The following is a 13,645-nucleotide window of genomic DNA, read 5'->3' as shown; positions in this document are numbered from 1 at the left end:
GTAATGATAATACATAAGGTATTTCCGTTCTGATTCATAGATTAAAACTCTGGCCTACTTTTGTGTATAAATTTTAGGACTGCAGAGACGTTTTTAATCACTGTTATAAGAATAATACATGTTTTGTGGTCTGGGACAATTAACCAATACATTCAATAAAATTAAATGTGCTTTGATAGTTCTAATGCATTGGCCCTATAGTTTCAAGGGCTCAGCTTTAAAACTGAACTGAGGTATTTTCAGAAAGGACTCTTGCAGGTTCTTATTGCTCAACGAAGCTTTACCGAGTTACATTTTCTCTTATTTCTATGAAATGCAGATCTTTAATTTGCTCATTCTTACAAATTGAGCACTTATTGAATTGAATCTATGTATTTTGGAAATGTTTATGTAGAGTGAATTTATTATTTAAATAATTTATACTGAAATATTTAATTGTTTATACAAAATAGAATGTTATAATGAAATATAATTGTTTATATGAAAAGCTTCTTTTTTTTTTTTTTTTTTGGCAGGGGACTTTTTATCACTATCCATGACCGAGGACACATCACTACAATACTGAAATCCTGGCCAGAAAGTGTCGTCAAGGTAAGTTCAGTTTAATTTGCGTGACGAAGCTAACACTGGTTTGGATTGATTCGATTGAGACCTTTTGATGAGCGCTTTTTTTTTCTTTTTTTTTACCAAATATATTATGCTGATTAGATGACATATTATTAATTGGATTTCAGTGATTTCTTAGCTTATTTTTTCATAGAAACAGTTTTGATGTAGCTACAATTCGAGGCTTTTAAACCTTTATTTGTTTTGCTATAGGCATCCTTTACTGTGTTACTGATTAACTGGCCAACTACTTTGAACATTATGTGTTCTAAAAAAAAATGATTATTTTTCTTGCCATTTGGATTAATAGTTCTCCAGATACTTTGCCTAATGAGCTCTCTCACAAAATATTACATTTGCAACTAAAGCTGCTTGTCACAGACTACGACAAAGAAATTATTGTATTGTCAGATGCTTCCCACACTGAGCCTCAAAGTTAAATGCCGGGTTGCTGACTAACATAATCTGGACAAGCAGTTGCGTTTGGGAAATAGTCATTGCTGTAAATAAGGATTTTCTTTTCCTGTTCTGTGTGTTTATCTTCTTGTCTGCATTACTCTCCAGCCTGTCAAGAGACGGTAATGTCACGTTGGACAGAACTTAACGGGAGGCTGGAGGGCTGCTGGGGGCTGGCACCGGCGGGAAGGCGGCAGCACAGCCTGGTGCCGGCAGCCCGCAGGGGGGCTCTGCTCAGCACGACCCACTGCCTTCCCGGGGCCCGCGCGCCCCCTTAATGCAGGGCCTCTCTTCTCCTCGGGCATTGAGCTGTGGAGGAGAACAGGAAGGGCCAAAGGAGAAAGGAAAGGAGATCGAGAGCGCAACATCCCCCTTTCTTTTTCCCTTCCACTGCTGAAGTGGAAAGGCCCATACAATATAGCTGGCAGTGTCGTTCTGGCACTGGGTGAAGACAGAGGAGCGTGCCGGCGGAGGCACGCTGTGGTCAGGTGGTGCAGAGCGGTACTGGGCTGTGTGCAGTTAAGCGCAAGACTAGTATCTTAGACGCCACAGCGGCTTCAGCGAGTAATAGCTGGGGTCGTTTGGCACCACATACACGCAGAGTACGGTATTAGTGATAGAAGTGTACCGATGCTGTGTAAGAATTACGAGTTTCGGACCTATCTTCATGAAAACAGTTTGAAGTCTGCAGGTCAAAATCAGAACGAGAGCTTTTACTGAAATTTTATTTCTTCCAGGATGTGATTTTGTTTTAGCCAATTTCAATTAATTAGGATTTCGAAGTTTAGAATTAATTGGGATTTAGAAATTGGGCATATGGCAGTTCTTTTTTAAAAAAAATCCATATCTAATCAGAAAGCACATGGAACTTTGAACTATATAAAGACTTAACTGTCCCTCAACAGTTCCACCGAGTCAGAAAAGAAAAAGTGCGTTCTGTGTACAATAAAAGTAGTTGTTGGCAGTAGCCGTTGTGAATTTTTTTAACAGCTTCTCCTAGGCTATGGGGTTAATTTTCAGATTCGGACCATATGTCATCTTTATTGCATTTCAAGCATGTCGTACAATATTTCAGTCTGAGGAGACCTTTTCATGGAATTTGGCAACTTGTTATTAAGGAATGCAGGCGTTTCACCTGCTCCCTGCGTGTTGTCCAGGTCTTTGCTTTACTAGAGCAGATGTACTTCATGCTCGTACTACAAGAACGTTTTAGTAGTACTACATGCTTTGCTGGTAGTGGAAACGTTAAAACAAGGGTTTGACAATTTGGCCCAAGCTAGGGCAGTGGCTTTTTCTGCCCATTACTTAGAAAAATCTTTTTTAGTGCAGTTTTGTGGGTTTTACTGCGTTCTTACATTTCTGTCAAGGAAAACATATACTTCCTCATATGTATAAATGTGATGGAATCCTTATCTAGTGAAGTACGTTATTTGCTCAAAGGAAGAAGTACGTGTTTTAGAAGGGCAAGAACCAAGTGGCTGCAGACCGCCCTGTCAAAGGGCAGCAGTAATAGGGGCCTCTGGTTCTGTTGAAAACAGTTAGGACAAAACCCAGGAGCCCAGGGTTCTTCTTTGTTAGGCAGAAAGTAGGCAGCTTGCCTTTCCCTTCCTATTCTGTTTTGACGCTGTTGACAGCAAATGTAAGAGGGAACAGTGCCAGTTTTCTTGTAATGTAATACTAACTACCTCTCTTGTGTATTCTTAAAAGTTTTACATGGGGTTCCCATTAGCAGTGAAGCAAGAGTCTACAACAGAGAAACAAAAACACAGTAAAATATGATAAAGCAACTCAGGGCCTTTTTTCTATTATCAATTAATTTGTACCTCTTACAATTTTAAAATTAAATTAAAATTTTTAAAATTAAATTAAAATAAAGAAGGATGGTAAGAAGATAAAATGCATAGTACATATAAGTATCATCCTAGCAAAGAAGTGATTTTTATGGTGCTTGTATTTCTTTCTCCAGGCTATCGTGGTGACAGATGGAGAACGTATTCTGGGTCTTGGAGACCTTGGCTGTTATGGAATGGGCATCCCAGTTGGTAAACTGGCACTTTATACAGCATGCGGGGGAGTAAAACCTCATGAGTGTCTACCAGTGATGTTGGATGTGGGAACGGATAATGAGGTAAGTACTTTCTTGAGGTGTAGAGAATATTAGCTGTTTTAAGAAAACTGTCTATAAAAGTGAAATTGTTAAAATTTGCTTTTCTTTGTTATGATACTGTCTTTGATAATGTGGAGATAACTAAGTCTTTTTCAAAGCCTTACCCTAATATACAGTGTAGACATTCTCATCCTAATGCACGATGTAGACATGCTTTGGAAGGCTCAGATAGTTAAGGAAACTGTTGTCTGTGGAAAATATGCTGCATACATTTTAAATAGTAGAAGGTGGTAATGGATTTCAGGAGGAAGGGGGACATTATAGTTAAAAGCATAATTCAAGGCAGCATTCCTTTTCTACTTCTGCTGTAGAATTCTTCTGCAGTGATTTCAGATGTGATTTCTGTGTCTCATTTTTGAGGAACAGTTTGAAGCTGTAGCCTGATCTATGCTGGGAATGCACATCTATGTACTTCAGCTGTGTATTGACTTCAGCTGTAGAAAGCACTGTCGTGCTATGAATTTTCCCCAAATGAATTCCTAGTGCTTCAAGTAAGTAGACCTTACCCTGTATGACTTGGCTTCCCATTTGTGTGAAACAGAGAAAATTTAAAAAGAGCTAGCCAATGAAAAATGGCTTTTTTATTTCCAGGGCTCACGGGATTACTGGTTGAGAATGGTTTGGCCCCTATTCTTCTTCTTTTTTTTGCTGAAAGAAAAATTGAATTAGTGAGACTAAGTGATGTTACCCACAAACAAAATATCACGAGTAATATTATCATGATTTAATACAAGTAAACGAATGCTGACTAAAAATGGTACAAGCGTTAAAATTTGTGTGTGATACCAGATAAATGTATCAGAGCTAAATAATAATAAAAAAACCAAAGCTTAAAAAGTGAAGCACTTCTGTACCAGTAAATTTAGCTGGGACTTCTAGATTATTGGGCTGGGAGTGTGCATTTCCACCCCTGGCCCAGTGGGGTAATCTACACAGTGCATCATGAAAGTATTAATAAACTGAGAAATAGTCTGCCACCCTCTCTCTCTGTCCTCCCGAAATCCCCTTCTGAAAGTGGACAGGCTTACTTGTGAGACGTAGCTGAACACTGCAGCGCAGAGCACTCCCAGGTCACACACAAGCGTCAGCGGCTCTAGAATGTTTTTATTCCTCGTCTGTGCAGCTGGGCCACTTCATCTGTTGCTGAATGTTTCTACGCAGTTAATTGCACCAGGTACTTCTCATATGGTATTCTTTGATTTTTGCTTTTATGCCCTAGTTTCATTATCAATTTTATTTTTCACAGCGTATTGTTTTCTTTAAATATACCAAATGTATAGAAATACACACACCAAAAAAAAAAAAAATCCATATACTAGTATCTCAACTTTTTATGTCGCTGCTCTTGTGAGTAAACAGTGAGTTTAATGTATCTGACAGGGTGGCAAATCTAAACTATTGGCAAGATGCATAGAAAATCCTGCGAGCCTGGAGTTGTTGACGCTCTTAGACATTCACCTTCTTATAATTCGAATGCCTTTTGTTGTTTCACTTTTTGGTGTGGCTGCTTATTTTAGAACCGTGATATGAACAACTTCAGTTTACTCGTGCAGTGCTATTAGTGCTATTAGTGGCTCAGTGTGCTTTAGTGCCCAGCCAATATTGTGGTTAGCAGTTTAGGAAAGAACTGCTTCTGTTGGCCTGCTTTTCGTTCCTGGCCAGGTGTGTGTCGAGCTCAGATGTGCACATACAGCCCAACAGCCTAAAAGCCCCGGGTAAATTTACTGGTGCAAGAGAGCTTAAACGAAGCTTGAACAAGTAGGAGGCTGGGTAAAGAGGTTTTTTATTGGCTTGTTTGTTTTTCTAAGGTTATAGCAGACCCAAGAAACTATCACAGTAGAAGGATCGGAGCCATTTATGTTCTTCTAGGTTTTTACAGGGGTGAGGGGAAATCAAGAGCATGTGAGAAATCAAGGCTCTGAATCACAACTGGGTTGTGGTCTGCTCTAGAGACGGCACAGCTGGACTTTTAGGGTCGTGTTGAACTGCACTCAAACAAGTAGATGCTTCATTTGCTTTTTCCAGTGGGGACTGGGTCCTCCTACGTTTAAGTGTTTGCCATAGGAGAGCTGTAATTGGGAATGAGACCTCTGAATTGCGTTCTTAATGGGTTGGGCTCTATGGCTGTACCACTTGACTGGAGAGACTGCTGCGGGTCTGATAATATTCTGTGTTTATGTGGAGCTTGGGAGTAGTTCCCTGGCAGCTGCAGTCAGTCCAAGTCAGGGAAACCGGGGCACCAGTTCCCTTTTCTTGTCCCTTCTCCCACCCTTCCTCCTCCCCAGCAGCACGTTCCTGCTGCTGCCCTCACGCTGCTGTTTGTGCGACCAGGTGGTGAGCCACTTCAGGGAACTGGAACGGCCAAAAACTGGTCGCTTTTTTTGCTGGCAAAGCTGGTTTTATTAGGTCACGCTGCTGCAGAATTGCACTGCAATTCCTTATCCGAAAATCTAAACCTTTTTGACAAATGACTGTATTTTTATGCTATATTTTCTTATTCAGGCCAAGATTTTCCGTATTAAGACACAATAGAAATCATTCTCATAACTTGAGCACATACAAATAATAATTTTGCTAAACATGTTTTTTGAAATGTGCAGATGTTTTCCATTTAGATTAGTTCCTTTTCCCTTTCTGTGGGGGCCTCAATGACTGCTTTAGAAGCAGTTTTAAAATATGTGTTTTGGCAGCTGTAATGCTGTTGCGCACAACCTGCAAATTCTCCAGAATGATTAAATCTCACTGTAAAGCAAATTGCAGGCAAAACTTCACAAATTCTCATCCTGTATTGTTTTGTTATGTTCAGGACCTGAAACAACAACTCTGAGCAGCTACTCACACAATTCCTGGCAATTATTAAATGCTTCGTTACTGTTAAGTTTTAGCAAAGGTGTTTTTAGTTGTGGTCTTGCTCATAAAGCCGAGGAATGAGTAGAGAAGCAAATAAAGCATTTTTATACAACTGTCTAGATAATAAGCAAGAGAAATGGAAATTGCTTACTTAGGAGTAAAGATTGACCTAGTGGAAAGACTTGCATGACTGAACTAGTAAATTACTCAATATAACTGAGGTAGGAATGACTGTGTGTCCAAAAGGAGTGGTGCTGACCGCTTCCAAAAATAATAGCCTGTTTTGTAAGTCATAGACAAGTTGTAGGCAAGTAATCTTAACTGCTAGGGCATTTTTATCCAAAGCATTTAAAACATTGTATGGAGAATTACTAGGTAATTATATGGAGTATTTCAGATGAGGAAAATCTCAGTAAAAACTGGGGCTCACCCTGCAGCCATGTATTTGTTGGGTCTAGGGACAGGGCTTCCTCTCTAGTGGGATTTCAGTCCAAACAAAGTGTACTCACGGGCCATTCTCAGTAATGAGACAAAATTGTTGTTGGAAATGCTGAGGTGACACGAGTTCTGGATTCTGGAGGTTCATGTGCCATTAGAGAGCTATATGTTAATCTCCTTGCAATGGCTAAAGAAAGAGATTGCAGAAGAAAAAAGAATGGCTGCCAAGGTGCAAACAATTATTGATTAGTTTAATGTAATTAATTAATGTAGACCTACCTGAAACACATGTACTCAGTACTGTAAATTTTAAAATGAATATTTAATTAATAAAATCTTATTATAATATATATATTTTTTTTTTATTTAAAATAATTCCTGGTTGTGGTTGCCTGACATAAAGCTTGGGTAAAGTATTGGAATGGCTGGTTGTCAAAAGGTTTGGCTAATCAAGAACTGAGGGTAAAATAACTATTACTGTTTAGCATGGGCTTATTAAAAACAGATTTAAATGAATTAAATGTTAAAAGGAGTTTACAAATTTTGGCTGACTTATTTTTAGCTTTAGTAGCACATCTGAATTCATACTATTCATTTTAAGAAACTGGACCCATGAAAAGATGAACTGGGCTTGTGTTAAATAGTAATAACACTATCCAAAATATGTATCTCTATGAGGAATAATAAAATAGTTGCAGTGTTATGGTATTTCAAATTTTTTTCAGCTCTGCCATGTTTAATACCTTTATTGACTTGGAGGCAATATTATTAGTGTCCCTGGGCTGTAGATGAAGCATGGTTAGGTTGAACATAATTACTCAGCCAAAGAATAATTACTCAGCCAGAATGAATTCTGGGAAGACTGACAGCTTCTGTTATGTAGAAGTCAAATCAGTGGTGAAAGAGTTTCTTTGGATTATAAAATCTTAATTTAACACACAATCTAAAATTAATCTAAATCTTCTCATGCTTAGCTGAGAAATCAAAAAGCTTTTTTCTTTTTTTGTGAGTGTCTTGCATAAAAAATGCTATAAAACTTATGCGCTCACTACAATCCTGAGCTCACTGGTCTGGTTGCATTTGTAATTTCAGGCAATAGCCGGTCGTGGAAGCTTTTCAAAGATTTATTGTGACCATTCACCATACACTTCAGTTTAGGTAGAAAGCATTAAGTATTTTAAGTAGTAGGAGGTCACTTTCTCACAACACAGAAGAGGCAAGACATCTGGTGTTGTAAGAACTTTTTACATAGCAATTTTTTAGCATAAGATATCTTGGCATCCTGGAGGCAGCTTTCTGCTGGTTGGGGCAGTGGGGACTCAGGTTGATGCAGGTGGTAGAAGCCACTCAAGTAGCTTCCTTGCTAGCTTCAAAGCACCTGGACACGTAGACTTTCTCTTGCAGCAGATAGATGCAGCTAAATAAAGAGCTGGCTGGTCACATATATACGCCGTTAATGTATGGATGAATCCCAAATGTCAATTCACAGTTTGCAAATGTCTAGCTGAAGCTGTTCCTTTAGTCATAAGACTGCAAATTTAAACGTTAAACTGTGTGTGGGTGAGAGAGAAACATACTAGGCAGCTATTAGAGCAACTGCTGCTCCTTCATCTGCCACAGTTTAGGGACTTTAGGAAACTATGGGCTGTTACTTCCTCTTCTGAACACTTTCCTGCATGCTTGCCTTGGAATATTTTTCCCTGAACTTGCTAACAAATATTTAAATGCAGGAATGTGGCAGTTCTCCCAGCTGCCCTAAATAGGTCAGTGAGTATTACCGGGCTGGCATGTCAGGCTTCTGGAGGAATGACAGGCATCCGTGTCAGGAGGCTGAACCCAGAGAAGCCAAGGTGCAAATTCAAGCCGAATTCTTCAACTTTGTTCTAGAGGTAAATTCCTGCATTTCTACCAGTTACTGCCAAATGTCGTAAGAAATGGTACCAGCTTTTCAAGACTCGTATTCTTGTAGTAGAATATACTTATGAATATGAAAATGGCAACTGTTGATAAAGCATAGAGACAAACCTACTTTTATAATTCATGCTGCAACCAAAACAAACTTGGGCAGAAAAAGGGAAGCACTGCAATTTCTAATCTCACTTACTTATCAAACAAAACATGTAAACAAACCAAACAAATCATGTACATTGTGTACAGCGGTAGGGATTTCTAACTAAAAGTATGCCACAATTGGCGTTCATATGTAAATCAGTTGCACTTTCAGACCGTTGTTTGTTTAGCAGATGTATTATGGAATGGCTAGCAGTGCCTCTGAATTTAGAAAGGCGATATTCCTTCTGCCTTGCCACTGAATTGTGGTTGCTTGCACTAGTGGTAGTTTCACTGTAAAATAATAATAGTAGTTCCTGAGTTCTACAAATAGAAATTACTCCTGTCCATATGAAAAAGGAGCTGGTTTTATAGCTGGTGCATATGTGGGAATCTCATTGCTAGTTTATGCTCTCCAGTGTGTTCCCTAGTGTTTTTGAGTACTTCTGAAATACAGATGTCACTATGTCTGATCTAAGCTTTTCATTTTGCAATGGTAAAATGTCACCAATCAAATTAGCCTGGTTCATTAAGATAGACTCATTTCCATAAGACAGTGTCCAAAAAACAAAGTCCAGGCAAGGTGCTCTGAGGTAACGCTATGGGCCAATGGTGCTGAGTCTCTGATGTTAAAATTTGTTAAACTTTTGATGGAGTACATCTTCTATATTTTTTATGGTTCTGCTACTAACCTTCCATGCTGTTCTGGTATGAGAAAATTGGGCTAACCTCCAGGCCTTTTTAGTTTTTCTTGCCCTGTCTTTCACAATTTTAGTGCTCTTTTACAAGTGGAGTCTTTTTGTTTTTTGCCTTGGATCTTGCTGCTAGATCCTTCCCTGGTAGTACGTTGCCATCACTTTAACAAATGAGAAAATACATGAATATTCCTTTTTCCTCCCCTTTCCTCCCTTCCAGTTGGGCTAGAAAATATTGTGGTAGGAGATGACTTTTCCTAGGGTCGTGAGTCATTTTGACACTTCCTTTTTTCTTTTTTCCCTTTTCAGTGTTCAGAAGTACTGAAAAGGAAAGTCATTTCTGAATTATACTTCTGTCTAGCCCGTTGTGCGCAAACGGAAAATATTTTTTAATTTGGCAAACGGAAAATATTTTTTAATTTGTAGGAATTGGTAGTCTCCTTTTCAATCTATTCAGGTGTTTGAAGTGATACATCCACTGAGTGTGTATTCAAGTGGGGAATGGGCAAGTACAGTCTGTGTTCAGAGATGCATCTTTTCTGAAATGAGCAGCAGTGTTTCGGTACTATGGAAAAGATACAGAGTATAATTAATGCATTTAGCTGCCTAAAGGCTAAAGGAGGAGGAAAAAATAAGGAGCAAGAGGAACATTTTCAAGTCTATATTTTATAGTCAGTGGAGGGGAGAAGAGGCAAGATATGGGCATATCTGGCATTCCCCCAAAACACAGAAAGGGACATTCAATGCTGCTGGTTGTTCTGAACTTGTCCTTCTAACTTCAATTGTAATGGAGGAGAATAATACCCCAGTTAAGGTTTTGTGATCAATAGTGATGGGAGACTTGAAACAGAACAAAGCATACAGACATACAGAGCCTAGGTATGATCCTGATCTGTTTCGGTGCAGGATAATTGTCTTTTCAGAGTATTCCAGGAGATTCCACTTAAATAATCCCACATAAAATAAAGATGGCATTGCACATCGCTCTTAAGCATGCTTTATTAGTAGAACAGGAATGCTTGAAACTGCAAACATCCATATCACACTTGCAAATCTAAAGAAAGACGTGAGGGAAGGATGGTACATACAGCAGCACCAGTTCTCCCATGACTGCAAGGACCTTTGAATGGTTTCCTTGAGTTGATCACAACTGTTGGACACCTGATCTTTTTCATAATTTTTTAAAGAGCTTTTCCTTCCTTGCTCTTTAATGTTCCCTTAATGTGTAATTACAATATATCTGGTAATACATTCAGAAACAATCACAACGTCAAAATTTTGGAAGTTATTTTAGCTAAATTTTTTAACTCGGAAGAGTCAAGAACACTTGTATGCAAGTTCTTGTATACAAGAACACTTGAACAAAAGTATAATTTACCATCTCAATATATTTTCTGCTGGTTTGTTATATTATATTACATATAGAGTCTTTTAACTAAGTTATAGCTTGCTTTTTTTTTGTCTGAAAATATTATTTTATGTTAGTCTCTTCAGTCTCAACTACTGAGACTTGTAATCTAGCCAGGCTGAATCGTCAGTAAAGCACACTGAGAGTAATAAAACAGATGAGGAAGAGTAAATGAAATCTTTCTGAATCCACAGACAAGCAATTATTTTAAATACGCCTTCTTTAAATAAAACTTGAAATAAATCAAGAAGGAAAGATTTATGTTTGTTATTAATGGTGTATATCCAAATCAATAGCTTGACAAGGCTTATGTACTCTTGGGAGGAAATATTGATCAACATTTTAATATATTATCAGAACTAGAGCATAGATTACAAAAGTCTTTATATATGTTATTAGAGATATAGCTATTTTTAAAGGAATTTAAATTAGTACCAATAATATTTACTATTTATCATGAAGCATGCATTCTCTAACTTAAGACATCAGTTGCTGTCAGAAATGCCCCAGATGCTTGTTAATAATCTTTTAAGTGGCATATTCAGTGAAGGACACAGTTAATCGTGCAGCCTTGTAGTACAAATACCGGAAAGGTCATTAATGTAAACTGACAGCATGTGTATGTATTATATATAAATATTCAGTAGAGTGGCATTTTTAGTTAAATTATAGTATAGATTTGGGTAGATGTTAGTGTTTCACCTATTTGCACATTCAAAGCGCATCATTGGCAAATGCTAATAGCCCTCAGATCTTCTTCAGGCTTTTTTACATGTCATCTTCTTTGTATTTTCTTCAGGTGTATTAAAATTTTAGTGTTGTCCTTTGTGAGCTTATTATAGCTTGTTACTGCATTTTCAGTCTCATTAGTATTCTTATATCGTGAATAGTTTTCTGTTTGTTGTGGATATGAGGTAATTACTTCACAAGATGCGATAGACTTTATTCTGTTTTTTTAATAGGTCAAAGACTTTTGTCCTTCTATTATAAACCGCTACGAACTTGAGCACAATGCTCATGTCCTCAAAGCATTCACATGTATAGGGAGTTCTGAAAACACCGATAAATTCTGATAGACTATTTTGGCATTTCACTTTATATGTTTGGTGGTGGGAGTATCATTTAAATACCAAACCTGATTCCAAGACTTTTTTTGGGTATCTCCTGCCTCACTTTTCTTTCTCTGTGGATCAGACTTTTTAGCCTAATTGTGTTCCTAAGAAGCCTTGTGGCTTCCTTCTTGCTAAGCTAGTGAGACACACTCTGGGATATGTGTGCTGCTGTGGAGCCTGACAGACAGATTAGAGTACTGGGCAAATGGCAGCATGAAGATATTTCACAACTGAAGGCACTTAGGACTTGTTACAGTTTTGCCCTAGTTTTTATTTGCAAATTTTATTTTTCAAAATGCATGATTTTTTGTCAACTAAAGGAAGGAAAATAACTCCCACGCATATCTCCATCAGAGTTTCAGAGTGTTCCCTCATTTTCAGTGAATGATTAGGGCTGTGTGATGGCATTTTTGTTGACTATTACTGAAGCTGGTATTAGTTAATATTGAAATTCTCCCCATAATAGTGGTGGCAGATGTAACTGTTTAGTGAATATTTACCCAAGATATTCTCCTGCAGCATGTGAGAATTTTCCTTCTGTGTTTTCTTGTATGGAGTGAGTTTTCTTGACTTTATTTACCATACAGATATGGAAGAAATTGTAATTTTTAATGTGCTTTTCTGAATCTTGCGGAAAAAAAAATTAAACTTGAATTTCTATATGTCTAACCAGTTTATTCTAATACAGAGGTTATTAAAATGTACTGCAAATAATGAGTAAGAACAATAAGAGTCTCCAGAGGCCTCTGTGATCAAGTCCTCAGTCAAAACTCCTCTTAATATTTGGTTTCATTATATTGCTTCTCACACAGTTGTTCAATATTTCTTGAATGATGAGAGGAGGACTAAAATAATATAGAATTCTGCTACATTTATTTTTTTAACTTCAGTAGTCATAGTAAATGCTAGTTATTCCCATCTCAGTCTAACCATATGTGGATATTCAGACTTCACATTCAGTTATGTGGAAGCGTTTCATACTCAGGCAGATGTGTCCGTTAAATCATGCATAGAGTTAATATATCCTGATGTTAGAAAATTCCATATTTTCATAGGGCTCTGTCTTCAGCAGAAATGGTAAACTGTCACTGGATACAGAGGTCTTTTTTGCATAGGCTATTCTGTATTTTGGAATATTGTGTTTTATTTGGAAACCACATTTCCTGTTTTAATCTTGTTAAAATGTGTCAGTCTGCATCTGACTTAGTGTCTGTTTCTTTTTCTCCATATGTTTCTTTACCTTCTGTCCAGATATAATCTGGGAGCTCTATTCAGTTTTCACAGACTTTTTCACAGTCTTTTTCCCGCAATCATACCCAGTATGATGTGTACAGACATGCTGACTACAAGATGCATCAATGCTCATGGAGAGTAACAAATACTAATTAAAAAAAAAAAAAGATATAAAAAATAGTTAGCTGAACAGTTGCTTTCTTTAGTCTTATGAAAGGAAAGTATCTGTTTCTTCACTACTGGCTTTTTTCCTTGAGCCAGTAAGACCTGGGAGTCCGGCTGAGTTGGAACTCTCAACTTTGAGGGAAGGCTAAGGAAAATAATTTTATCAGTCAAAGATATCTGTTAGCCTTAAAAATACCATCCAGTAACATTCAGAGAGACTTGCTGCATGATGATTTTATTGGAAGAAATCTGAGATGAATTTGCTGATTGTGTATTTTGCACAATTATTTTCATTGTGTTTAATAGTGAATGTCTGCTATATTTCAGAATTCACTTCTACAATTAAAAATCTAAGAACAATGAAATTGTAATACATTTCCTGAATACTCAGAATAAATTTTTGAATATAGTCTCAAAGCAGTCTACAGCTTTAGTCAGGAAGATTTTTAACCCTCCGTGGCCTAGG

At 37.6% G+C, this 13,645-nt stretch overlaps 1 protein-coding gene across 1 annotated transcript in view; it reads left to right on the top strand.

The window, feature by feature from the left end:
• Positions 1–13,645, top strand: part of ME1 (malic enzyme 1) — a 196,668-nt gene that overhangs the window by 84,801 nt on the left and 98,222 nt on the right. Inside the window, exons 4-5 of the mRNA XM_068937655.1 lie at positions 516–591; positions 3,029–3,190. Coding sequence (XP_068793756.1) covers positions 516–591; positions 3,029–3,190 — 238 coding nt within the window. The remainder of the gene's footprint in view (positions 1–515; positions 592–3,028; positions 3,191–13,645) is intronic.

Source organism: Struthio camelus, chromosome 3, assembly GCF_040807025.1.
Source record: "Struthio camelus isolate bStrCam1 chromosome 3, bStrCam1.hap1, whole genome shotgun sequence".
NCBI classification, from domain to species: Eukaryota; Metazoa; Chordata; class Aves; order Struthioniformes; family Struthionidae; genus Struthio; species Struthio camelus.
The sequence above is the reverse complement of the archived record's forward strand: the minus strand, read 5'-3'. Positions and strand labels throughout refer to the sequence as shown.